The sequence below is a fragment of the Zalophus californianus genome, chromosome 15 (genome assembly GCF_009762305.2).
Source record: "Zalophus californianus isolate mZalCal1 chromosome 15, mZalCal1.pri.v2, whole genome shotgun sequence".
NCBI lineage: Eukaryota > Metazoa > Chordata > Mammalia > Carnivora > Otariidae > Zalophus > Zalophus californianus.
The window spans coordinates 81,180,296-81,206,885 of NC_045609.1; the positions used below are offsets into that span (position 1 = coordinate 81,180,296).

General features: G+C 53.1%; 1 protein-coding gene across 3 annotated transcripts in view; it reads left to right on the top strand.

Annotated features, from left to right (window-relative positions):
* The window catches only part of LOC113923897 (phospholysine phosphohistidine inorganic pyrophosphate phosphatase), a 127,697-nt gene that overhangs the window by 85,774 nt on the left and 15,333 nt on the right, over positions 1 to 26,590 (top strand). The window contains exon 7 of one of the 3 annotated variants that reach the window (XM_027597151.2): positions 1,429 to 4,505. The exons of the other annotated variants lie outside the window; for them this stretch is intronic. Within the exon in view, the coding sequence (XP_027452952.1) occupies positions 1,429 to 1,441 (13 nt within the window). The 3' untranslated portion in view covers positions 1,442 to 4,505. Of the gene's footprint in view, positions 1 to 1,428; positions 4,506 to 26,590 lie in introns of those variants that run through there. 3 annotated transcript variants of the gene reach the window in all.

Sequence of the window (26,590 nt, forward strand, 5' to 3'; positions counted from 1 at the left end):
ACACACAGGACAACGAGCATTTCTTTTGTCTACATCCAAGGGGGCTTCTTCGGGCGAGTCTGGGGGAGGCCGTGGTAAGGGGCGGGGGGGTTGATTCTCGGAAGTGCTGCATTTTACCGCACTCTTGGTCCTTCGGTGGTGCTGTCTACTGTGGAGCCTGAGAGCTCCTGCACGGGGTGCACACCCCTGACTCTGTAGCCCCCAGAGTAGATTCCATGGGGTCCATCTTCAGTGGCATCTGCAGAGTGACTCCCAGCAGCGGTGTTGCCCCCTGATGCGCCACGGACGCTGGAAGGCCCGGGGGCGGGGGCGGGGGCGAGATGGCAGCTTCGGCACCCAGGGAAGAGGCGTAGTTCCACTTTCCAGCTCCTGGGTCTGGGCTGTATCACGTGCAACGCCATCACGGTCCTGCCTTGACCACAGCTTGTAGTGTTGAGGAGTGAGCTCAGGTCTAGAGGAGACAAGCAGCCTGCGATAGCTCCCGACAGTCCTAGTTTGCCTTTTTTGGAGGGGAGATGACTGGTTTTGGTTTCAAATTTTGATTTTTAATTTTATAAACATGGTATGTTCATATGGAAAGTTTGGAAATTATAAACAATAATTATGTAGAAATCCTTTTGTGATCTATCAGTAACATCGATTATCATTTTGGAATGTTTTCTCCCAGCGCCCCCCCTTTAGTATTTTTCAAACACAGTTGAGATTCTGTTTCATGTACAGTTTTACAGAATGTACTTGTCAGCTTTGAAATAGGCTCCTCTGCGTTTTCGATATGGGCTACAGGGAAAAGACCAGATTGCCGACGCTTAGCTGTGGGAGAAGGAAATCTAAAAATACCCCTTTCGTTGGCCTGGCACAAGGAACCCCGTGGCTCCACGTTTTCCTCCAGTAGAATAAAGGCAGAATTAGCCAAGACGAAGAGTGGACCTTCTGGTGGGTGTTTGGTGTTTACACTCACGGGGCACATGTCGTGCTGTCCCCGTCAGGCCCAGAGATGAGGAAGGGGCAGTCACAGGAAGGAGCACTGGAGCATGGCCTGGCCTGGCTGTGGAGGGGGCTGGAGCCCAGCGCCTTCCTCAGGAACCTTGGTAGCTCTCCAACTTCTTCTGCAAAGCAAACACTTTGCAGGGAGCTAGAGAGGTCCTCTGTCAGACACCCGCTACTTCTTCACCCAAGACTCACTCTGGTTGCAAGAGGAAAGCTCCCAACCGTGAAGAGCATTTGTGGAAACTTCTGCTTTCAGTAAGATGGAGTAGAAGTACCCTTTCTGATTCCTCCAGCTAAATATCACTAAAAACCCTGGACGTTGGGTATAAAACAAACATAAGACTCTGGAAGGTGGAGAGAAGAAGGCACACAGGCTAGTGATGTTGGGACCCGAGAAATGACCCAGCAGTGAACTTCCTGGGTTGTCTTTTTATGTCCTAGATCCCAGACTTGAAGTTGAAGAGGCCGGACGCTGGAAGCATCAGTGGACACAGACGGAAAAGCCCCACAAAGCCTACTCTCTCTAGCCTACAGACCAGGAAACAGGCAGCCTAGCAAGACCGCAGACTCGTAGACAATAACCCTCTATGCCAGCCAGATACCACAGCAAAGCTGTGGTCCGTCTCCGTCCGTGCCAGCCAGGGCTGAATGTGGAGCCAGAACTTCCACCTTCATAAAGCTGTCATGAGCCCCCACCACTGGGGAGGGGCAGTATCAGAGAAGGCCAAGTAGGGCGCCAGGAGCCAGGAGGTAAGGAGAGCCCCTCTGCTGGGCTAGCGGTGGAGACCACACAGAGATCCCCCATCCAGTGGTAATGAGGCCATCTCGCCCCCTCCTCCTTCCCGTACGGAAAGCAGTTATGAAGCATTTCTGCTCCTCCCAACCAGGGTGGAACTCCCACCCTCGACCAGCAGTGAGAAGAGCCCCTCCCCCACCTCAGTGTCAGCAGAGGACAAGCGGGGAACCTGGACTTCTATCCTCCCTGGTAGTAATGTGGCAGCTCTAACCCCCTTCACCTGCCAGAGGTGTGTCCAAAAACCAACTAAAAGGGAAGGTTTAAATAATATCTAGAGTCTTGTACCATAATACCCCAAATGTCCAGGTTTCAGTACAAAATCGTTATCGTGCCAAGAACCAAGAAAATCTCAACTTGAATGAGGAAGGACAACCAATAGACTCCAGCACTGAGATGACACAGATGTTAGGACAGAGATTTTAAAGCCTCTATTACAAGAATGCTTGAAACAAATGATAAAGAAAGTCTCGGCAAAGACATAGAGGATCCAAAGAAGAGCCGAATGACAATTGTGGAACTGAAAAATACAATAGCCGAAATAAACTCAAAAGTGTGGGGACAGAGGAAACAATCTGTGAACATGAAGATAGAGACAGAGGTTATGCAGAGGAGAAAAAAACGGGCTGAAGAGAATGAACAGACGTTTCACCAAAGATGATATACACATATAGCAAATAAGCACATAAAAAGATGTTCAGCATTGTTAGTCATTAGGGAGATGCAGATTAAAACCACACACGAGGTATCACTACTCGCTTCTCAGAAGGGCTAAAATAAAAAGACAGTCACAAGAGCACAGGCTGCTAAGGATGCTGAGAATCTGGACGGCTCTGGCCTTGCTGGTGGGAATGTGAAATGGTACGGCCGCTCGGAAAACAGTTCGGCAGTTTCTTAAAAAATCTAAACATGCAACTATCATAGGACTCAGCAGTGGTACTCCCGGGCATTGCTCACAGAAAAATGAAAACTCATAAATTCACACGAAAGCCTGTATGTGGATGTTCATAGCAGTTTTTCTCCAAGCCTGAAACTGGAAGCGATTCAGATGTTCTTCAGTGGGGGGAAGAGTTTCACTGTATATCCATTCCGTGGAATATTGTTTGGCAAAGAAGAGAAACACACAGTTGATGCACTGGATAAAATCTCCAGTGAAAAATGCCTGTCCCCAAAGGTTATATACTATCTGACCCTGAGTATATAACATTTTCAAAATGATAAAATCAGTTTTAAAATGATAAAATTATGGTGATGGAAACCAGACCGTTGGTTGGCAGGGATTAGGGAGCGGGTGTCGGGACAGGGGAGGGGACGTGGCTACAAAAAGCACGAGGGGTCCTAGTACTAGGGACTGGAACCTGTGTTTTGAATATAAGGATGTCAGTATTTTGGTTTTGATGCTCTCCTGTAGCTTTGCAAGATACTACCATTGAGGGAAACAGGGTAAATCTGGGCTTAGATTTCTCACAGCTGCGTGTGAATCTACCATTACTGTAAGATAAACAGTTTACTGAAAAAGCAGTGGAACAAGGAGGGGGCTCCCTTTGTATGTAGCCACCAGAAAAATGCCTGTGATGTCATCGGAAGTGCCAGGGGCTGATGATGAACTGTTTAAGAGTGACGCTAATTCTGGAATGAGCATGCTTGTGGGGAAAGACTCTGGAAGACAACCTACCCAGACACTCAGGTGGCTAAGTTGGGGGACTGGATCCACCTGTCGTCTGTCTGTCTGTCTGGTTCCTCCGTGGGAGACAGATGAGGAGGGGGCGCTTGCGGTGTGATGCGGGGGAGGGTGGGCAGCGGACTGTGCTGTGGAATTATGGGTAATGTTTTTTCTCTGCCTGTAAGTTCTAAACACGTGTCCTGATTATATTATTATTATTATTATTTTATGATGGAAGAAGTTACATTTTAAAAAAGGAAACCACATGAGCAAAGTTAAGGTCTTCTGCTAGCCATTCCCAGAGAGCTCGTAGGGTATGCTGAGCCACCAGACGGTCATCTGACAACAGCTCTGGTTCTGGGGAGCAGAGGGGGACAGAGCTCTGCCTAGTTTGCTGCTGGGGCTTTGCCCTGCACTTCTCAGACACGAGCGCGTCCCTGGCCCAGATGGCTGGTGGTGGGTCTCACCTGCGCCAGACCTGGCCTGTCTTCCCAGCCAGCAAGAAGCCAGGAGGCAGGAGTGAAGTGGGGCTGTCACAGGATCCTGTGTGTCTCCATTCAGCAGTGATGTCCTCACCCCCACATATCTCGTGTTAGGCTCTGTGATACTGTGATTTATAATAAGAAATATAGATTTGGTCCTCATCTTCATTTCTGGCACAGAGCTCCTAAAACCTTTGGAATCCCCTCAGTGGTGAGAGCTTTAAACGTGTCTCATTCATAACAAACCCCTTTCAACCACCTCTGAGTTTTTGTTAATGAGATGACTTTTGGAAACCTCTTAAGGATGGGACTGGTTGCCATGTTGGTACTTGGTGCCTCACCCACCAACCCCCTGGGGGAGAGGAGAAGGAGACTGACTACCATGGCCAAGGCCAAGGATTTCAGCAGTCATGCCTACGTAAAGAAAACTCCCTAGAAACCCAGAAGGATGGGCTTCCAGGAGCTTCTGGGTTGGTGTAGCCGTGGAGGTACCAGAAGAGGGACGTGCTTGGAGAGGGCGGGACAGCTCTTTACCCCTTGCCCTGGACCTTGTCCCGCAGCCTTTACAACACTCTTTATAATAAACTGGTATGCATAAGGAAATGTTTCTCAGTTCTGTGAGCTGCTCCAGCAAATGAACTGAAGCCGAGGAGAGGGGCGCGGGAAGCTTGAGTTGTAGCTGGTAGGTCAGAAGCACAGTGACAGTCTGGGCTGTGATTGGCGTCGGGGTGGGGGGGTGATCCCTTGACCTGGGGGATCTGAGGCTGTCACCAGGTAGACAGTGTCAGGGTTGGGTTCGATGGGGAGCCACCTGCTGGTGTGGGAGAAACGCCCGGTGGTGTGGGCCGCCCCACGCATCCTGCAGAGGTCACACCGGGCCCACCTGAGATTCTCAGAGGTCTTTGCTGGGCGAACCCCCCCTTCCCATAGCAGCAGCAGCCAGCTGAGAGCATGTTTGAGGAGGTCTTTTTTCCTCCCTTGGAAATCTTTTTTTGGTTGAGATGGACGGTTTTGTCTGCTCGCTGGTTCTTTAGCTACTTGCAGAAGCCAGGACTGGCCTCCTGCGCGTCCTTTCCTGGAAATTGACAAAAACACAGGTGCCTGCTGGCTCGCTGTGCAGGCCACCATCCCCAAGATCTCGCTGGCCTTTCTCTATGAAAGTGTGTTTATGCATAGGGTGACGGTTTAGTTTGTGGGGAGCAGGACCCGGCGAGCTGTGTTTCCAGATTTTGCACCTATTTTTAAGAAGGGCACTATTTTTAAATTGATAGCCTCCAGCCCAGAGTCTATGTGGAACCCTGTGTCCTTTGGAGTGGTCACTGGGAGAGGGCCCTGTGCCCCAAAGCCTGATGAGGAAGTGAGGCCGTGTGACCACCCAAGAATTGCAAGGTGGTTTTCTGGGATCAGTTCTTGGCCCATCCAGTTTTGTCAGTGGGGGGATAGGAGCACAGCTCCCGTCGTCCCGGCATGCAGCGGGAGACCTGGGCAGCATTTGACCTTGCTTGAGGTCACCGGGAGGCAGCTGAAGACACTGGCGCCCAGAGCCTGGAACGTGGCCACCTGCTCGCTGCTCCAGCCACGCATCGTGTTCCCGTTGGCCTGAGCCGGGTTGGAAGATCACGGCTGCCCTTCCCTGCTTGTGTGTGAAGGAGAAAATTGGCCCTGATGCCTTCAGAAAGGCAACAAAACAAAAGCACCAGAGTGGACAGTGAGCGCCACCCCCGTCCTCGGGGGACGTCTAGGGAGGTTGGCCCTGCACGGGCAGCCTGGTCCCTGGGGGGCCTGCAGAGCTGGGCTCAGCCTCTGTGCTGTGTTTGTTGTGGGGGTTGTCAATGCCACACTCAGGCATCTCGGCAAGCGAGGCTCCAGGACAGGTGCTCGAGCCCAGTGATTCCCCAGCCCGGCTGGGCCAGCGAGTGGCACCTTCTCCAGTTACTCCCTTGGCGGGGGGGGTCCTGGAGGCTGGGCGCCATGGCATCATATCCCCTCCCCATGCTCAGAGGCTGCTTGGCCTCGCTGGGTCCCCAGGGAGACCCACTCTCAGAAGGGGTTGTCCTTGCCCCCCAGGGGCACGAAGCTGGGAGGCCGTGGGTGCTGGCCACCACTGCTGGGTTTCTGCCCACTTTCCTCTGGGCTTCCCAATGTCGACACGAAGCCTTTTGGCTCAGGGGACGCGTGTAAGGGGAATTTCGGTCCGCGGAGCGAGCTGGGGCCAGCTTGCACATCTCTTCTCCACTCTTCAGCAGTACCGAGTTGGCAGCCTGAAATCAGCCTTGGCAAAGTGTTGACACAGCCGTCGGCAGATGCTCACCCACCAGGGTTTGCTCCCACCCCCTCAGGAAGCACTGGCACACCTCTAGCTTTTGGGGTCTTTTGTGCAGAGCGAGTGGAATCCCAACAGAAATTTGGCCAGGTCTCCGTGAGGCTGTTAGGCTGAGAGGTGGGTGGGCAGCCGAGGCCAGGGGTCTGAGGGCGAACAGCCATGCCTGGAGGCTGTTCATCCCGGCCACCTAAGTGGTTTCCACTGGATTTCCCCAGGTGGCCCCACTTTGCCCAGAAGCAGCACCCTACCTCCCCAGGTCAGGTGCCCCGTTTCTGTGGGTGCTGGCCACACGCCCTTAACCCGGCCTACAGAGCTCCCTGTCTAGTGAGGGGGGTCCCACAATGAGGAGTGCAGGGGAGGGGAAGGGGGAGTTCCTTGGGACTCCAGAACCTCAGAGCTGGGGCTTCCGCCCTGGTCTCAGAGTCCCCAAGGGTGTGCACCTGGCAGCCCCCTCCTCTGGACCCTCCAGCCCGTTGCCCCCACCTCTGCCGGGGCTGACTGCTTTTGGCACGGTCCCCACAGTGCCTGCAGCTTCCTGTGGGCCAGGTCCTGCCTTGCTCAATGCTGCACCGTTTCTGCCACGTCTCTAGGATGTGGATGCAGGTATGTGGGGCCATTAGGACCAGCGTAGCGGAACATTCCTACGTACGGGGTGGCGCACCTGAGATGCATTTCTCCTGGGTGTGAGCCTGGCAGTGGGAGTCCTGTGTCTGGCATTGTTCTTCATCACAGGCCCATGGGGGCTGGGGGGACACACCAGTCTCGTTTAAACTTGACACCGTCGTCCTGCTGGTAGTGACCTTTCCCCCCGGGAAGCTGAGGCACAGGAAAATGAAGTGACAGCAAGTACCTGGGGACACTGATTCGCACCCTGGTGGTCTGTAACGAGCTTGTGCTGGTAACCACCACGCCAGCACCATCCCTCATCACCCGGCTGTGGGTGTAGGGGAGTCACCTCTGCTTCATGAGAAACTGGCCCATAGTGGGCCAGCACAGGGCCAGCCTCTGTTTTGGGGCTCTGAGTGCCCCTCCACACACGGAGCCTGGGTGAGGCTCCTTCCAGCCCTGGTCAGCAACCCCTGCGACTAGGAGCGTGTCTGTCCTGCCTTCTGTCCCGCACCCGCAGGGAGCTGCTCTCGGCTTCGCCTGGGCGTGGGACTGTGGGGCTGGGCAGCTGGGAGCCTTCGGCTCCTGCAAAGATTGGGACTTCTTTTCTCTTGACAGCTTTGGGTCAGGCATTTGGGGATGTGCAGATGTAGGTACGAGGCCTCTCGGCCCCTTCAGTGTGTCACCAGCTACACAGCACGGTGGCCCCAGTGGGACGGCCATCAAGCTGATTCTCTGCAGCTGTCCCGGGTCGGGCCAGTGCTGAGCTTGGTCATGCTCTGTCTGAAGGCAGAGCTGAAAGAGCCAGGGTTTCCAAAGCCAACAGGATGTGGAGGGCATGACAGCCTGAAAACAGTTTGTCACATGTGACTCGTTTGCTAAGAAGTATTTGCCGGGTGGTTCGCTGCGCCTGGCAGCCCAGCTGGGGGTTCGCTGCCTTCAGGGAGCGCAGGGTCTAGAAGGGAGACAGGTGCCATCACATCAGATGGGATGAGTGCTGTGAAGGGAAAGACCCAGGGCGCATGATGTTTTTGGGTAATGACTGTCAACAGTGAGTTTTCTCTTTTTTTTTAGATATTTATAACGTACAGTAAAATGCATAATTCTGGAATGTACAGCTTGATGAATCTGTACACCTGTGTACAGCCACCACCCGGACCCATCTGTGTAATGCTCCAGGCCCCAGAAGGTTCTCTCCCGCCCCTTCCTGGTCAGCAGTCCTCTCCCCTCCCCAGGTACCTACTGTGCTGATTTCCCACCAGTAGATTAGCTTTCCCACTTTGAGGTGTTCCTCACAGCAAGTGAGCTTCCTCACTTCACTCCTTCTTATGGCGGAGTAATGTTCCATCGTATGTCGGTCGAGACCGCATCTGACATACCCGTTCATCAGCTGATGGACACTTGGGTTTCCAGTTTTCAGCTCTTGTGTAGAATGCTGCTGTGAACATTTGTGTACACATTTTTGGTGGACACGTATTTTTAATTGTCTTGGATGTATGACTAGCTGTTGAATTTCTGGGTCATAGGGTGACTTCATGTTAAACTTTTTAAGGAATGAGCAGCCATTTTTGAAGATTGGATAAAAATATGTAAGGAAACGGGGCATCTGGGTGGCTCAGTTGGTTAAGTATCCAACTCTTGATCTCAGTTCAGGTCTTGATCGCAAGGTTGTGAGTTCGAGCCCCACGTTGGGCTCCATGCTGGGTGTGGAGCCTACTTAAAAAAAAAATATGTAGGGGCGCTTGGGTGGCTTAGTCAGTTGAGTGTCTGACTCTTGGTTTCCGCTCAGGTCATGATCTCGAGGTCATGGGCTCGAGCCCTGCATCGGGCTCCATGCTCAGTGTGGAGTCTGCTTCAGATGCTTTCTCCCTCTCCCTCCTCCTCTGCCCCTCCCCCCACATGCACGCTGTCTCTTTTCCTCTCAAATACTAAATAAATAACATCTTAAAATAATATGTAAGGAAAAGACTACATTTATTCACGTCCATTCAAGAAACTTGCCAAATAATATGCCAAGGTCTGAACCTTGTCACTGGCGACAGAGGCCAGCTCATCAGTGAGATCGAAGAACTCTTCAGTGGCAGTGTTTTTATGGTGTTTTTACACTGAGCCATTCACTCCTTTAACCTGTGCTCATGGGCCGGCCACTTGCTGGGCATGTGAGAGACGTCAGTCCTGCCTCGAGGACCGCATGGACGATGACAGGTGATAGGGATGCTAAGTAAGCGGATCGTATCGTGGGTGAAGAGACGAGAGAGGCTCCTGACAATGAATGGGGCGCAGGTGCCACACTAACACACGGGGTCACATGAGACTTGAACAAAGCCTTGGAGGAGAAGGTGGGGGCCATGCAGATTGCTGGGGAAGGAACGGCCCGGAGCAGGGTGGCTGCGGCAGAGAGAAGGAGCAGAAGCATCAGCCGGCGGGAGAGGGGTCACGGCCTTGCAGGCCTTCCGAAGGCTTTCGATTTTATTCTGCAGAGATGGCCCGTGTCAGGGTTTTGCGCAAGGGAGAGGGATGGTCTGACTTCGGGTTTTAAAGGGGTCCCTCTGCTGCTCTGTTGGGTGAGATGAGGGGCTGAGGACAGAAGCAGGGAGACCAGGTAGGCGGCTTCTGCAGTCATATCATGGTGAGGTGGTGGTCACTGGCACAAAGCAGCATAAGGATGTAAAGAAACGCTGTTCTAATAGCGCAGAAATGCGTCCACTGCCAAGTGCTGTCACCTCATCATCGTCAGCCTCCCGGAGATAATCCTCTCTCTTACGGTTTGACGGCCGTCCTCCTGGACTCTTTTATGTGCATACTTTTTTACTTTAATGGGATCATACCCTACGCATAAAGCTCAGTAGTCCTGCTTCCCCCACGAGAATACCCCAGTGTCTGTGTCGACACACAAGGAGCCACTTCCCCGTCTTGCAGCTGCACGCATGTAGGACACACTCACACTGTTGTCTGTTTAACGATTCCCAGACTGGTAGACGTTGCTGTTTCGAGCTTTCCCCTATTTTAGACAGTGTTGCAGTGAAAATTCCCATGCCAACATATGTGTGTGTGTTTTTAAAAATAAACTTTTTATTTTGGAATAATTTCATAGCTCCAGAAAAGTTACCAAGATGGCAGTGAGTTCCCGTCTGCTCTTCACCTGGTTTCTTCTCTGGTTAACACCTTAGGTTTCCGTGGTCCCTTATCACAACTAATGAACGGCCATGGTGCATATATTGGTTTATTTTGTATAAAGTCTAAACTTTATGTGAATTTTACCACAAACATATTTTTGTATACTCATTTGATTGTTTATTTTTTAATTTTTTTCTAAGATTTATTTATTTTAGAGAGAGAGAGTGAGCGTGCGCGTGCACGCACGAATGTGGAGGGGCAGAGGTAGAGGGAGAGAGAATCTCAAGCAGACTCCATGCTGAGTGTGGAGCCTGATGCGACGCTCAGTCTCATGACCATGAGATCACGACCTGAGCCGAAACCAAGAGTCAGACGAGTGCTTAACTGACTGCACCACCCAGGCGCCCCTGACTCTTTGAAATAAATACCCCGAAGTGGAATTGTTAGGTCAGAAGGGAACATTTATTTATTTATTTATTTAGATTTTATTTATTTCAGAGAGAGAGAGAGCTAGAGAGAGAGCACAAGCAGTGGGAGGAGAGAGGGAGAAGCAGACTCCCCACTGAGCAGGGAGCCCAATTCGGGGCTTGATCCCAGGACTCCGGGATCATGGCCCGAGCCACTTAACCGACTGAGCCACCCAGGCGCCAGGTCAGAGGGAATATTTAGAGGCCCACAGTGAAAAGGTCCCAGCTGCCAGTCTTGCAGCAATTAGTCAGAGACAGGATGGAGCCAGGCAGCTTCCCCACACCACGCCTGGGACACAGAAGATTCCACATTCCCGAAGTGTGATTGCCTGTCCCTGAGACTGGGCAGGTCTGAGTTTATGTTCGAGGCCTGGGAAATGGAAAGCCACCCTCAGGGCCTCCAGGCACACGGGCCCCAGGCCTGCAGCTCAGCTAACCCTGCGGTCACTGTGCTGTACCTGTCCGTGAACATGCCAGGCTCGGGCTCGGCCACCCCAGTGCCCAGTGCCTTGGGAGTGGTGTCTGTGGTTGTGCCTGGCGGTAGCGCAGGTGACTGGCAACTGGTTCTTCCTCACGCCTCTGTGAGTCCCCAGAACTTCACACACAGAGAGCCTGGCTCGGAGGACTGACAGGGGTTTATCGGCTTTAAACTTGACAAGGTGTCCTGTGTGCAAAGGAGTTGGTACATCTGGACTGTGGAAAATCAGAGGCAGGGAGCTGCTCCTCAAGCTCCAGATTCACAGGGACTGACCTGGGCATCGGTGCTGTCCCAAGGGCACAACCAGAGTCCTGAAGAGTCTGGGCCAAGGGATGGGAGTGAGCCCCGTTCCAGTGAGCCTGGGATGGCCCCGGGGGTGCAGCATGTGAGGTGGACCCCGGAAGATGAGAGGGAGGATGTGTGGCGACAGGAGCAGGGAAGGCACGGAAGGCAGGGGAGGGAAGTGTGTGGGCAGAGGTGCGGAGGTGTGAAACAGGGGTCTGTTATCTTGAGGAACTAAGGATAGATTCCCATGTTTCACCGGCTGAGGCCACCTGTTTTCTCATGGCCTCAAAGTGTGAGGTAACTTATGGCGCTTCTTTGGTCTCTCTGCTGTCGACCGCCCCTTGCTGGTCTCCAGATGTCACAGGCTTCAGGGTTTGGCCTAGGCACACTGCTCTCCTTCTCCATTTTCCCCCCAGGTGACCCACACAGGCCTTAAACCCAGCTTCCCAGACCTCTGCTTCTAGTAGCCTCCCGATCTCTGCCCTCGCCCATCATTAGACATCTCCAGCCTGGCAGGTTCCAGACAGAGCCCTCTCGAAGTGTAAGCAGAAACAGGATATTTGCATGGCCTTAACATGCCAAATACTCAGCAGTCACAAAGGGAAAAATAGGAAGTTTACAGTGGAGGATCCGGTAGATTGAACCTTAGCCTAGTGATCAAGGTTAATGGCACTAACGTGCTCCTGACTGTGCCCTTCTCAGGGCACCTCAGCCCCGTGTGTCCTTCCCCGTGAAGCGTGGGAAAACCTCAGACGTCACCATGTTGAGGAAGGAATTGCAGGCAGGGACTTGAACATGTGCCCGTAGCACGCTTCCTCACAGTCGCCAAGAGGTAGAAGCGACCCACATGTCCATCAGCTGGTGAAGGGATAAACACAGTGTGGTCCGTCTTGATGATGGCAAATCATTCAGCACGAAGTCCTGACACAGCCTGCGACACGAATGGACCCGAAAGACGTTATGCCGGGTGAAATAGGCAGATGCAAAAGGACAAACATTGTATTCCACTTAGGAGAGAGTCCGAAAGCCAGAATAGGCAAATTCGTGGAGACAGAACATAAGTCTGGCCGTTGCCAGGGGCTGGGGGCAGGGGATGGGATGTTACTGCTGCCTGGGGACAGACTTTGTGTCTGGGGTGATGAAGAAGTCTTCAAACGAGTTGGTGGTGATGGTGACACAGCATCGTGAATGTAGTTAATGCCACTGAACCGTACACTTAAAAATGATTAAAACGGCAGATTTTACATTCTATTTATTATACCACGATTTAGAAAAATTAATATGTAATATACCCAAAACCACTGAGTTGTCCACTTTCAGTAGGCGAAGTGTATGGTATGTGGGTCATATCTCAAGAGACCGGTTATAAACACACACAGTGAGGAACACTGTACAGAATGGTCGCTGTTCTCTCAGGAACGTTTCCTCCTTCCCTTCATTCTGCTCAGACACCATGTATCAGTCAGCTACAGCTGCCGAAACGAAACAGTACAGACCAGGGCTGAAACACCAGACATTTATTTTCTCACAGTTCTGGAGGCTGGACTTCCAAGATCAAGGGGTCGGCCTCTGTGGGGTAAAAGATGAAGATGGCGGGTCTGGCCCTTGTGGCCACCTTGCCCCGTGTCCCTGACCCCTCCCGTGTTGCCTGCCTTGGGGTGCAGGGGCTGCGTCCTCTTCCTCCACACCCTGGCTGCCGAAGGCCTTGTGTGCGTGGAAGAGTGAGTCCGGGTTCCACCCTGTGGCATGGTGGGTGTGTGAGCGGGAGTGGTGGCCGGGGCGGGGGGAGGCGGGGGCGGCCGGCTGGCCCGCCGAGAGGCTCGCGCCCCTTGGGTGTTGTGGTGACGTTAGCCGTCAGCGGTTCCTAAAACGGGGGCACGAGCCGAAAGCAAGCGTGGATCTCAGCTGCGTCGGTCAGTCCTCTGCGGTCCAGAGCACTCGGGCCTGGTTTTCTTAATCGCTTTGTTCTCTGAACACCCAGGGTTTTGATTATTAGCTGTCGAGGATGACTTCATGTGGAGATTTTACTGCCTAATAGAGTGCACACATATTTTAAAAGGGGAAAAAAAAAAAAAACCTGGCAGGACAAGAGTAAAAATACAGCTTTCCCAGAAATATATTTAAAGAAAAAAACCCATTAAGAACCCAGGAGAACAGAAAGCACTAGTGTGAAGTGTGAGGTAGCGAGGGAATTCGGGGGGCACGCCTGGGCCACGGCGGTTGGCCCAGACCCCCCCGAATACTGCCTCCGAGGTTCCCTGCCAGAAACACAGGGTGCAGGGGTCTCCTGCATAAGCACACACAGCCCGCCTAACCACCCAAGCCAGGGATGGCAGGAAGACCAGGAAGAGCTCCAGGGCGAGGTCCCACCTAGGGCGCTGGTGGTCCGTGTCCATGCTGCCGAGGGAGACCCGCCGTCCCTGCTCCCTCCTTCCCCAGCCTCTGCCTCCCCTGCATCTGGCCCGTGCCTGGGTGGGCTGCTGAACCCAGGCCTGTGTCAAGGTGACTAGGTTGTTGATCTCCCTGAGCTGTCGGGTGCATTGCGCCATCCATGCAACAACCTCTAAAGGATTCAGAGCAGGAACCATTACTTGGATTCTGAGGGTGGGGAGATTAATACTAGTGCCCATTGAGCACTCACTGGTGGTAGGCCTGATGCCAACTCATTTAATCACTACTAGGAAGTAGGTGCCATTATCATCCCCACTTTAGAGCCCGAGAGGTGCGAACCCGCCCAGCAATGTGGTTAACCAGGAGATGAACCAGGTGCTCCTGGCCGCCAGGTTCTGGGCGCTGAGGACCAGAGCCAGGGCGGCTCCCCAAGCTCCAGCCAGCCAGAGATGGGCTGTCCCCTGGACCCACGCCAGCCTCCTGGGCACAGGGGGGCGCGTCCATCCTCAGCCCACACCTGTGCGGCCTTGTTCCCCATCTAACCTTTTCTTTGAAGCAAGACATACCCTGGAATGAGCCCACCCTGTGATTTTATTGATCCAAAGGAAAAAGTTAATTAGGTTTGTAAACTGTCACTCTTGACACTCTCCAGAGGGCCTGCCCGCCACCCCCCCCGGCTTCCAGGGCCCCCGGGGAGGCTGGGGCCTGAGGCAGGCGGTAGGCAGGCTTGCCTGTGTCTGCCCCCCATCCCTCCTTCTTCAGACGAGGCCAGGTGGCCTTCGAGGCCTGGCCTGGCCCTGCCTTCCCCACCTCGCAACATGGTGCCGTGGCTGCCTCCCTCACAGCCAGGTGGCGACAGGCCCCTCCCCACCCCACATGTGTGCACGTGCCTGCACACACCTCTGTTCCTGACTCCCTTCTCCGCAGACAGCTCGGCCTCTGTCAAAGCCCCTTGCATGCTGTGAGTAGCTTTCTAACTCCTATGTGGTGACTCGTGCATGTGTGTTCCCCCACCCACCCCCGGGCTGTGAGCCCCCTGAGGTGAGGCCATACCGTCATGGTCATCAACGTCCCCACACCGGCTCAGCCAGGGAAGCTGGCTGAGGGAATGCTAATGCCACCAGGATTCAGTGGGTTAGGCCATTCGTCTTTTGCCCCTGCTGCTCTTTCCAGAGGCTGCCTGAGCCTTCTGCGGTGCCCGGCCTTCCGTGGGCACTCACTCTTGGCTTGCACGCTGTGGTTTGGACCTTTGGAAGAAGAGCCTTTTGCATCATCTATCTTTGGCCACACCCATGTCAGCCTGCTTGGAGGGCCCCTTCGAGGCCCAGAGAGGTTTCTAGTAAAGGAGACTCCATGGAAAAGGGCTTTCCTGGGCTAGTAATCTGGGGAAAGCTGGCTGCTTTAGGCTAACGCAGACGGCCCTGGGGCTGAAACACGTCCTCCGGAAGGCCTTACAGATGCTGTCGTTGGGTGTCCGCCTCTTTAAGGCAGGTCTGCCTCGTGCTTATCCTAAGTACACACATGTCCTCACTGGCTGAGCGGGCCCCCAGAATCCCTCTCTCTAGGAGCATCTCACGGCACCAGGGTTTGGCGTGCCTTTCGCAGGACCTCCCACTCGGGGCAGCACTGCCACCACCAGGGGACTGGCGAGTGTGAGTCACTGCCACCTCTGGATGGAAACAGCTACTGGAAAGGTAGAAGAATCATAGCCCTGAACGCCTTCCAGTTTCCCTCAGTTGCGTTCATGTGACAGGGCAGCAACAGGGAAAATCGCACATAGGACCTGTTTATTTAGAGGCCTGGCCAGCCTCTGGAAAGGAGCCTTTCAGGCTTGGCCAGGAACGCGGCCAGAGTCGCGTTACAACATCTCAATGTATGGCTGTCCTGCAGTTCGCATTCCAGTGTCCCGTCGATGGACGTGTAGATGGTTTCCAATTTTTGCATGATTATAAATCATGCTGTGGTGAACGGTGTTGGCATGCCTTCTTGTGCAAATGTGCTAGGTTTTCTTTGGGACAATTTTCCCCCCACTTGCCTGGTTATAGCATCACTGTGGAGAGCTGGTTAAATATACATCTTACCAGGTCTGCCCTGGCACGTCTGACTTTGGAGCCGGGAATCTTTGATTTCTTTCAACAAAACTTCAGTGATTCCTGCTATCGGGGAAGGTTAGCACGCCCTGACTCAGAAGCAGGGGAGCTGGCTCGGAGCGAACCAGCTTTCGCAGTTTACTAATTGGATATTGCCGGTCACTCCACAGTGGATGTGCCCATTTCTGTCCCCTCCAGCAGTGGAAAAGAACCCTATTTTCCCACATCCTTGCCAGTTCTTGGTACTGTTAAGTTTTTCAAAAGCTTTTCCAAATCTGGAGTATGTGTAATAATATCTCATTTTAATATAAACAGCACTCCCTGTACTTTTCGTGTGGTTGAGCTCTTTTTCAGATGTTTCAGTGAAGGTTCAAGGTTCCCTTTGTGGATTATTTACTCATATCCTTCGTACACTTTAGTATGGAATGCTTGTCACTTTTAAAATTACAGTTCACCCCCGGGGCGCCTGGGTGGCTCAGTCAGTTGAGCATCTGACTCTTGGTTTCAGCTCAAGTCATGAGCTCGGGGTCGTGAGATCGAGCCCCGCATCGGCTCCTCCCTCCACGTGGAGTCTGCAGAGGATTCTCTGTCCCTCTCCCCCTCCCCCCGCTCTCAAACCAATAAATAAATCTTTAAAAAAAATTACAGTTGGCCCTCGAACAACACAGGTTTGAACTGCGTGGGTTCACTTATATGCATGATCATTTTATTATATAAATACAGTATATAACACGTATGACACGTACAAAATGAGTCAACCAACTGTTTTATGTTATTGGTAAGGCTTCCAGTCAACAGTGGGCTATTTTAGGGGTGTCAGAAGTTATATATGGATTTCCAACTGCTGGGAGGTCCTAACCCCCACGTTCAAGAGTCGAGTGTAGTTTGTAACAGTTCTTAATACATTCTCCTCCTGCTCCTTTGTCAGTTATTTGTGTTGCAAATATTTACGCTCAGTCTGTGGTTTGTATTTTCTTTAAAGATTTATTTATTTGAGAGAGAGATAGAGCACAAGCTGGGGGAGGGGAAGAAAGAGAGAGAAAAGCAGACTCCCCACTGAGCAGGGAGCCCAGTGTGGGGTTCAGTCCCGGGACCCCAAGATCATGACCTGAGCCGAAGGCAGACAGTTTACCAACTGAGCCACCCAGGACCCCTGTGGTTTGTATTTTTACTTAGTTTATGGTGTCTTACTGAATGAAAGTTTTAAATTGAAATAAGCATTTTGTGTCTTGTCCAAGACATCTTCCCCTCCCCATCGTTAGAAAAATACTCTACTGCATTCTCCTCCAGGAGTTTGAAACTTTTGCTTGGCACATTCAGGTTCTAAATCGACTTGAATTTGACTGGTGTGCATGGCATGAGGTAGGGATCCGATTGTATTGTCTATACGGTAACCAGCGGCTATTCCAACACCCGGTTTCAGTCGCCACCGTTTCCCCCACCGACCTGGAATGCCCCCTCTGTTGTGCGTCAACTTTCCATCTTTGCTCTTATCAGTTCCTTTAAATGTGTTTTTTTTTTTAAATAAAGAGCTTTATTGAGGTAGAATCTATAATCACATAGTTTACCCATTTAAAATCTATAATTTGAGAGTTTTTAGTATGTACAATCACCATCACCATTGGTCTATTTTGGAACATTTGCATCACCTCTAAGAGAACTGTGTATACCATCGTCCCCATCTAGCCACCCACCCCATCTCCCCAGCCCAAAGCCACCCCTGATCTACTCTCTGTCCCTGTAGGTTTCTCATTCCGGACATTTCGTATGAATGGAACAATGTGAAAAGTGGTCCTTTTTCCTGGCTTCTTTCACTTGGGTATATACCTCGGAGTGGAATTGGTGGGTCATATGGTAACAATTTTAGTCATTTGAGGACCTGCCAGACTGTTTTCCAAAGCAGCCACACCATTTTACATTCCCACCAGCAGTGTATGAAGGTCCTGATTTCTCTATATCCTCACCTGCACTTGTGATCATCGGACTTTTTGATTCCAGCCATCTTAGAGGGTGGGTAAGTGATATTGTGGTTTTGATTTGCAGCTCCCCTCCCTTTGACAAATCTGAGGCCATGAAGACTTACCTCTGTGTGTTCTTCTAAGAATTTGTTTTTAGCTCTTCCATTTAGATCTTTGAGCCATTTTTTAAAACTGATAAGCATATTTTATTGAGCATATATTTTGTTCCAGCTACTGTTAAGCATATACAGATGATTTTATTTATCGCTTAACATGGTCCTAAAAAGTCATTTCCATGGCAGTCACATTTTTACAAATGGGAAACCAAGTTTTATATATATTGACTTAACTAACCATGATCACAAAACATCATAGGTGAAAAAGTTCAGTTTCCAATTCAGGTCTTTCTGGTGCCAGAAGCCCTTGGTGCTTTTAACTTTCTTTCTTTCTTTCTTCCTTTCTTCCTTCCTTCCTTCCTTTTTCTTTCTTTCTTTCTTTCTTTCTTTCTTTCTTTCTTTCTTTCTTTCTTTCTTTCTTTCTTTTCTTTCTTTCTCTCTCTCTCTCTCTCTTTCTTTCTTTCTTTCTTTCTTTCTTTCTTTCTTCTTTCTTTCTTTTCTTTCTTTCTTTCTTTCCTTTCTTTCCTTTCTTTCTTAACATATAATGTATTATTAGTTTCAGAGGTACAGGCTGTGATTCATCAGTCTTCTGTAATACCCAGTGCTCATTACAACACATACCCTCTCCAATGCCCATCACCCAGTTACCCCATCCCCCCACCCCCTCCCCTCTGGCAACCCTGTTTGTTTCCCATGATTAAAAGTCTCTTGGTTTGTCTCCCTCTCTGATTTTGTCTTGTTTTATTTTTCCCTCTCTTCCCCTATGATCCTGTTTTATTTCTTAAATTCCACGTATGAGATTGTATGATCATCATCTTTCTCTGATTGACTTATTTCACTTAGCATAATACGCTCAGTTCCATCCACATCATTGCAAATGGCAAGATTTCTTTTCTTTTTTGGGGCGGGCTGAGTAATATTCATCTGTCAATGGACATCTGGGCTCTTTCCATGTTTGGCTGTTGTGGACATTGCTGCTATAAACATCGGAGTGCATGTACCCCTTCAGATCACTACATTTGTATCTTTGGGGTAAAATACCCAGTAGTGCAATTTTGGGTCATAGGGTAGCTCCATTTTCAACTTTTTGAGGAACCTCCATACTGTTTTCCAGAGTGGTTGCACCAGCTCGCATTCCCACCAACAGTGTAACAGCGTTCCCCTTTCTCCACATCCCCGCCAACATCTGTCATTTCCTGACTTGTTAATTTTAGCTATTCTGACTGGTGTGAGGTGGTATCTCATTGAGGTTTTGATTTGTATTTCCCTGATGCCGAGTGATGTTGAGCACTTTCTCATGTGTCTGTTGGCCAGATCTTTGAGCCATTTTGCATTTATGTTTGCCTATGGTGTGTGGTAGGGTCCAGTTTTATTCTTTTGCATGTGGTGATGCTGTCATCACAGTGCAGGCAGGAAAGAGGCCACGGCCCTCCTGCGGACCTCCACCTTGCTAATACTGATTTTAATGACTCAAAAAATTTTATAAATTAAAGATCTGCTCATTTCAACAGACCTTCGCTGGATGAACAGTAGTTAGGTTTTATTGTCATTATCTTGGAAATTGCCCTGCCATGCATCTGTGAACACGGACTTATTTATATGTAAGCATATAAATCATTGTGTCAGGGAATTGTTTTTACCTAAGAGGAACTTGGAGGATTATCAAGTTCAAGTGGTGTGTTTTAAATGTAACCACTAGCTCTTTGGAGGGAAGGGGAAGCCCTGACGGGTAACGCTTGCCACTTTCCATGGCATAAATACTCCCAGCAAGGCTGGTTTCAAGCCACCAAAGCGAGCTCACGGAGCACGGAGTTGGGGGGAGATGCACGATCGGTACACACCAGCTCCCGCACACCGCCAAGTGCACCCCACTGCATTTTTGTTCCGAAAAAGAAACTGTGGCCCCACAACTCTTTCTGGGGCAAAACTGGTCTCTGTCAGCAACGTCGTCGTCAGCTGGTTTCATCCCCAGTGCTTGTTTATGGTGGTGCTGCCTGGTGGCCCTGGGAGAGCAGAGGAGGCTTGGGAGTCTGATCTTTGCAGGGAACCAAGAAGCAAAGCGGTTTCTGAGTGGGCTGTAGGGAAGGCACAGGAAGGCACAAAGAGCAAAGAAGTCCCAAACCCGTAGGAAATGCCACCAGCAGGAGCATTCTCTAGGCTCTGACCCCTGCACTGCCCACGTCAGATCCACTTAGAGATGCTTCGAGGGAGGGGAAGCCAGGTATCTGGAGAACAGCCCACGGAGTTCAGAAATCTCCAGGTTCGGGGGGCGTCTGGATGGTGCAGTCGGTTAAGCATCTGACTCTTTTGATTTCAGCTCAGGTCATGGCTCAGGGTCGTGAGATCGAGCCTGGTGTTGGGCTCTGCACTGGGTGTGGAGCCTGCATAAGATTCTTTCTCTCCCTCAGCTTCTCCCCTTCTCCTTCTCTCTCTAAAAATAAAAAAAAAAAAGAGAGAGAGAGAGAGAAACAATAAAAAGAAAAAGCTATCTCCAGGTTCAGGAGATTTGCCCCCAGCTGCACATCTCTGGTCCTAAGCTCTGAACCCTGGTTCCAGCCAGCAGTACCCCTAAGACACAGTGCCAACCAGAGCTCATATCAGAGCTGGTACACCGGGTGCCCGTTCCAGCAGTCATTCCTTGCTCTGGGGCACAGAGCACCCCCGCCAGCACCCTGGAGGCTTTGCAAGGACTCCCAGACCGCCCTCCCCTCAGCCGTCCTCACTTGGGACTCAGAGTAGGGAGGTGGGTCCAGAGGGCGGCGGGAGCGTGGCTGGGCGGGGGACCCTGGGTACAGAGGAGGGGTCCCCACGGAAGAGTAAGGCTGCCCCCAACTCAGTACTCCATGGCGCAGGGGCTTAGCAAGCAGCCCTGCCCTGTCGTTTTGTCCAAGGTCACCCTTCCTTCTCACCTCGGCTCCTGCCCCTTCACCTTCTGCTCTCGATTCTGTGAATGCTTCTCTCACCCGGTTCGATTCACTCCTTCCTCCGTCGCTCCCATCAACTCTGAGGCCGGGCGGCTCCTGACAGCGACGTGATGAGACGGGCCCCAGGCCCTTCCGTGCCCTGCCTCCTCCCAGTCACCACGGTCCCTCCACTCGGTTCCGTGCCCTTTGCTCCAGCTCTTTATTCTCCAGGGTGGCTGGAACACACCCTGAGTTTAGAACAAGAAAAGCCAAGAAACATTTGCTGGGACGTCGGGGGCTGGCCCTGACCTCACAAGTGTCTGCAGCGCAAGTGTGCCGACCAGGTGGGGCTGGCTCTGGGCCTCTGTCACCAGGGGCATCCCAAACCCGTGGGCCACCCCTCTGGCCTGCCAGCCACAAGAGGAGGTCTCGCTGCCCACTGCCCCCTTTCCAGCAAACCATGCTCACAGGAAGGGAAGATACAACCCACTGAATGGCCGTTTGTTGAGGTGTAGGGGCTCCGTGCGTTCTCGGTCCACATGGAGCTGTGGACACGGCCGAGTTAGCCCGGGCCTCGCCTCCAAGGTGACCATGGGGTCTGGCCCACCTGAAGCATTGCTCTATAGAGCAGCAAGCTATGCTTTTTAATTAAAAAAACAAAAAAGTGTTTGCAAATGTTTGCACAAAAATAACCATATTGGTGGGTTCTTGCTCCTCAGGACCTGCTGTGACAGCTTGCAGGGGACAAGTCTGCCTTCCGAGGGGGGAACATTGGAACGTGCCCAGTGCCTACCTTGTCCCTTGGGGAGGGTACTGGAGGGCAGAGGGGCTGGCCCACATGTTGCATTGTGCTCTAGGAGCTGAGGAAGGAAGAGCAAAGGGTCGGGAAAACCAGATGCTCGTTTTCTTGACCAGCTGTGTTGCCAGCAAAATGTGGTTATTCATAACCGTGGTGGAGCATCCATAAGTCACGGTTTCCCCCCAGCAGTGCAGCTAACGAGGACTCTGAAATGATTTCGTGGTGTCCCTCCACTAAACCATCTTGGAGGACGGCCCGTAGTCTACAAGAACCGTGGCTTCTGCCGAGCCTGTGTAGACCCTGGCAAACCGTGTCCCTGGGCCGCAGGTCTACGAGCAGCGTCTGGGGCAGTGTGTGCAGGAGGAGTGTCTGTCGGGGTTACCAGGGGCTGCCCAAGGCAGCCTGGTGGGTGGACCGGAGTCTGGGTTGTGCGTGGCAGGCGCCTTTTCCTGCATAAAGCAGCTCAGACAGAGCTGAAAGATGGCACCTCCTTGGGGCCCGCGGGCTTCCGGCCTGCATCCCAGGCCCTGACTCTTTTTCTGCTCCATTCACAAAAGCTCCAGCTGCTGGATTGAGCTGTGCCCACCACTCTGGCTTCAAAGCTGCCCCCAAAGTTGAAGGCCAGTCTGAAAAGATTAAAACTTGGGCTTCCAAAAGGTGCCGTGGGCTTGGCCGTGGAGCGGCTCCGGGCCGGTTCACAACCCGTGTGCCCACGGCAGGACTGCAAACGAGGGACGGTGTGGACAGCTGCCCGAGGGCTCATCGTGACCGCTCCGTCCAGGGCCTGGTGAGCAGGGAGGAGCTGGGCCGCCAGTTGATGTGAGAACCCCACTCTGGAGGCCATGGTGCCGCAGGGCTGCTCACCCCTCTGCAACTTCAGTGTCTGCCGGGGACTGCCCCCCCCCGCCCCCCGATTCCCAGGTGCTGCGCTAACGACATGGAGCGAGGCCTTTTCCTGACCATCTCGGACAGACCTGTTGGCTGTCCTGCGTCTCTGGCGACACCCGTGCATCCCCGTGGGCAGCCCAAGCCTCGGCAGCAGAGCTGAGGTCAGGCTCTCGGTGCCCCCAGGACCCCTGGAGCTGCAGCCCCTTGATGTGCGGGCCCCCTGCATGCACGGACTCTCCAGTGCCCAGCTTGGCTTTGAATGGGTTCATTCTTCCCGACCCTGCCTCGGCGTGCCTGGCCGCCAGTTTCTTAAGGCTGGCGGTGCTCCGAAGCTGGCCGCTGCCAAATCCAGTTGTTTGGCTTAATGTTTCAAGGCCAAGTCCTTTCAGGAAAGCTCTCTCCACCCCCACCCTCCCCTTTAGAGAAATAGATGTGCGATTGATTGGCTTTGCAGGGTTTTAATCCATCGTTCTCTGCAGAGAATGGCGTGAACAGCACTGCATTCGTTCACATCACATTCTCCCTCTCTCCTTCCAAATGCCCACGGAATGGCAGCGGGAGAGTATGGCATAGGAACATTTCGAGGCTGGGGGTACAGAGCAAGCACTGGCTGAGGGCTGTGCAGAGGAAAGTGCCACGGGCTGCCAGAGAGTGGTGGTGCCCATGGGTGGCCACGGGGAAATGCTGGAACCTTCCGCACAGGGTTTGCTGCAGCTGGACATCCCTGCTGGCGTTCCTCTCTCTGCCTGTGATGTTTTCAAAGGCGTGGCTTAATTAATAATCCATCTCTGTATGTGTACGCCCACCTCTTCCCCACGGTGGGAGGAGCAGTGCCGTGCCGGCTCTGGACTTGGCCTCTCCTTGTCTTTCCTGGTGTGAGGGCATGAAGGGCACACTGTCAGGGGTCTTTCTTGAGCTCCGAAGGTGCCATCAGAGCCAAGAGAACTTTTCCTGGCTCCCAGTTCTGAGGCTGTCCCGTCTGCCTGGAGCTGCATGATGGGCCCGTCCCAGCAGAGGCACCCGGCGATACCCAGTTGAGGGACCGGGGGAGACATTGGACCCAGAGACAGAGGGGGTCTGAAGCCCAGCGCTGCCACTTACCTGCTCTGGGACCGAGGGAGTTTACGGCCCCTTTTCTGAGCCTGTGCCCTCATCCATAAAACACAGGCTAGATCATAATACAGTGCAGATGGAGGACAGAATGGGTTCCTAGCATGGGCTGTGCCACGTAACGTCAGGGAAGGGACTGTGGTTTTAGCACATGCTGTTGCCCGCCTCTTGGAAGGAAGCAGGACCCCTGTCCCAGACAGAAACGATCTCACCCATCACCATGCTTTCATGAAGTTTCTGCGGGAAGACTTGAGGCATTCCTGTCTCCGTGGTTGTCTGCGTGGGGAACACAGAGCAGTCTCCAGGGTGTGGAGGGAGGGGGCAGAGTTTGCAGAACACAGCCAAGGGGAGGGTGGGCTGGGTGTTATCGTCAGTGCTGTTTGGGGGCCCAGGCTTGTTCATTAGAGAGGAGGCAGGGCAGGAGGGACGCGCCCCCCCCCATGCCTGACCATCAGGGCGCATCCTGTTAGTATCCTAGCATGCTAACGTGTCCTCAGTGTCTAGCTGGGGTGGGAGCTTACAGGGAGAAAAGACAAATCCTGGACCCCAGAGGGAGGGGGAGAGGTGGGGAGGCAGGACTCCTGGACTGGCAGCCTGACTCCCACCCTGCTGTCCCCAGGTTTGTCTGGGAAGCCAGGGCTCCACACGGCACAGGTGCACGGAGTCAGCTGTAGGACCAAGTCCGGTGTGGAAACTGAGGCCCAGATAGGTGGAAGGGACTTGCTCAAGACCACACAGCCAGGCTTTGCAGGCATGGAAACTGAGGCAGCATCTCGTGAGGCCAGCCCTCAAGAGGTCTGCACCTGGGAGCGACGGGGGCGGGGTGAGGGGGTTGCTCTCTGCCCAGGCTACCCATTAGAAGCACCTGGGGAGATTAGACCACCCAGCTCCCAGGCCACACCCGGACCAACCAAGTGAAAAAAACCCTCTGGGCTAGGGTTCAGGCATCAGCATTTCTAGTCAGTCTTTCCGAAGAACCAGCTGTTTATTTCAATGATATTCTCTGTTTTTCTGTTTTCGGTTCATTGCTTTCTGCTGTGATCTTTTATGAATTCTTCCCTCTGTTTGCCTTGGGTTTATTTTGCTCTTCTTTCTCTAGTTTCTTAAGGTGGGAGCACAGATGAGGGGGTTTGAGACTTTCCTCTTCCGTCTCTAATGACATGAGCATCCTGCAGTGGCTGCAGAGCTACAAGTTTCCCTCTGGGTCCTGCTTTAGCAGCACCCACAGCTTTGACACCAGGTGATGCTGCTGAGCAGCGGGGTTTGAGAACCAGCGTCCTCACCTCCTGTGGCTCTGGGCCTCCCCACCGGGAGCTGAGAGCACGTCCCAGTCCACTCTCCAGGGTCGTGAGGAGGAAACTGGGCGTGGCCTGCTGAAGAGCTTGGTTTCGGGACGATTTAAGACGCCGGCGGGCCGTTTGTGCCGCTCTTGCCTTCTCCCACCTCGTCACACACACACTGGGGACGTTAGTTCTCAAGTTCATACGGAAAACAAGTGAATAGCAGGCCTCTGGGGGTGGGAGCGAGGAGAGAACCAGACGGGCCTTACCTGGTGCTGGAACAGTATGGAATGGCAGGGTCCCCGCGTGCGCCTGGGCCGAGCGGCCAGTGAGGGACGGTGTTCCTGCACGTGCCAGGCCCTGTTCCTGGTGTCTGGTGCCCGGGAAGGAATGGTATCATGGATGGCATGCAGGGCCCAGCTTCCCACTGGAACTTCAGCCCACACAGCACCCCGAGGAGGCCGGTCCTGGTTCCCTCCTCCCACCCGTCACCAGACGGACGCGTGCCTGTTCTGGAATCCTGGCGTGCCCGAGCCCCTGCAACACACTGAACCTTGGGCTCGAGCCCCGAAAGCCTCTGGTGGGGAACAGAGGCGGCGAGGCCGTTAGGGGCAAGTTGGGTCACTGGGCCATTCCCAGAACTTGGGGAAAACCCTGGCCCAGAATCCCGAGCCTACATGGCTACCTGCGTCCCGGTTCTCCCTCTCTGGGCCTCAGTTTCCCCATCTGCAGAGAGGACAGCATCCCCCCGAGTATCACTGAGTAAATGCAGCGGAAGGTCACCGCCATCCCCACCCACAGCCCGAGACGATGGATGGGACCCTGCTGGAGCTGCTTCCAGAGCTTTCCGGAGGCTGCAGGTACAGGGCAGGCTTGTTTGGGGCTGGTTTATGGCTTCCCCGTAAATCGTGGGACAGGACCAGGGTCTGAAGAAAATCGAAGCAGTGTTGAGTAAATGTTCTGGAGGAGCAGCTAGTCTGCCTGCCTGGAGATGGAACTGACGAAAACGAGATTCCGTCTAGGAATCATCCAGGGCACGGCGGCCCGCCGGGAGCCAGGGCAGCTTGGATGGGGTCCCTGCACACACAATCGGCCCACTGTGGGGTGCGCTGCCCCGGCAGGCTGGCGTCCCCCCGAGCCGGAATGAATGGCCCCCTAGCCGGGCGGCTTTGACCATTTACGAGGTGCCGTCTGGACTGTGATGAATGAGGTGGCATCCGTCAACTTTTCGGGGAACCTGGCCGGGGAGGAAGGTGCTAAGTAAATAGGGGGAGGGGCACTGGCTTCCTTGCTGGGTCACTCTAGGCCCTCCCTTTCTGTGCCTCGGTTTCCCATCTGTATGGAGGAACTGATGAAGAGGCCCCCCGAGCCCAACCCTAGCCCCCATGTCGTAAGTATGGGCAGGAGAGAGAGAGGGTCCTGGGAAGAAGGGAGCCCAGGCACCCCCTTCTGCTCGTGGCTCTGCCATGTGGGTGGCAGGCAGACAGCCTGGGTACCCAGAGTCAGTCTCTGCTCTCTACAAGGACAGCCTCCTCATCTTGGGTGCAGTCTGGCTGGGCCGTCTTGGGCCAGCATCTGTTCCTTCCTGGGCCTCGATTTCCTCACCAGAGAAAGGAGGAGTTGTGCCCTAAAGTGCCTCCAGCTTTTGGGGCTCACTTGCTCCTCTCTCTGGTTGTGTTTCATCCAGCAGGTTCAGGGAAGGTGTTGGTACTGGAGTCAGAACCGGGATCCAAGTCCCAGCCCTGGCCACGTGACCCGAAGCAAACCCCTTGTTCCCGTGCCCTTCTCTCCAGGGGATGAGATACGAAGTCTGGGCGGGTATGAATGAGGGGCCACCGTGGTTATGCTGGGCAG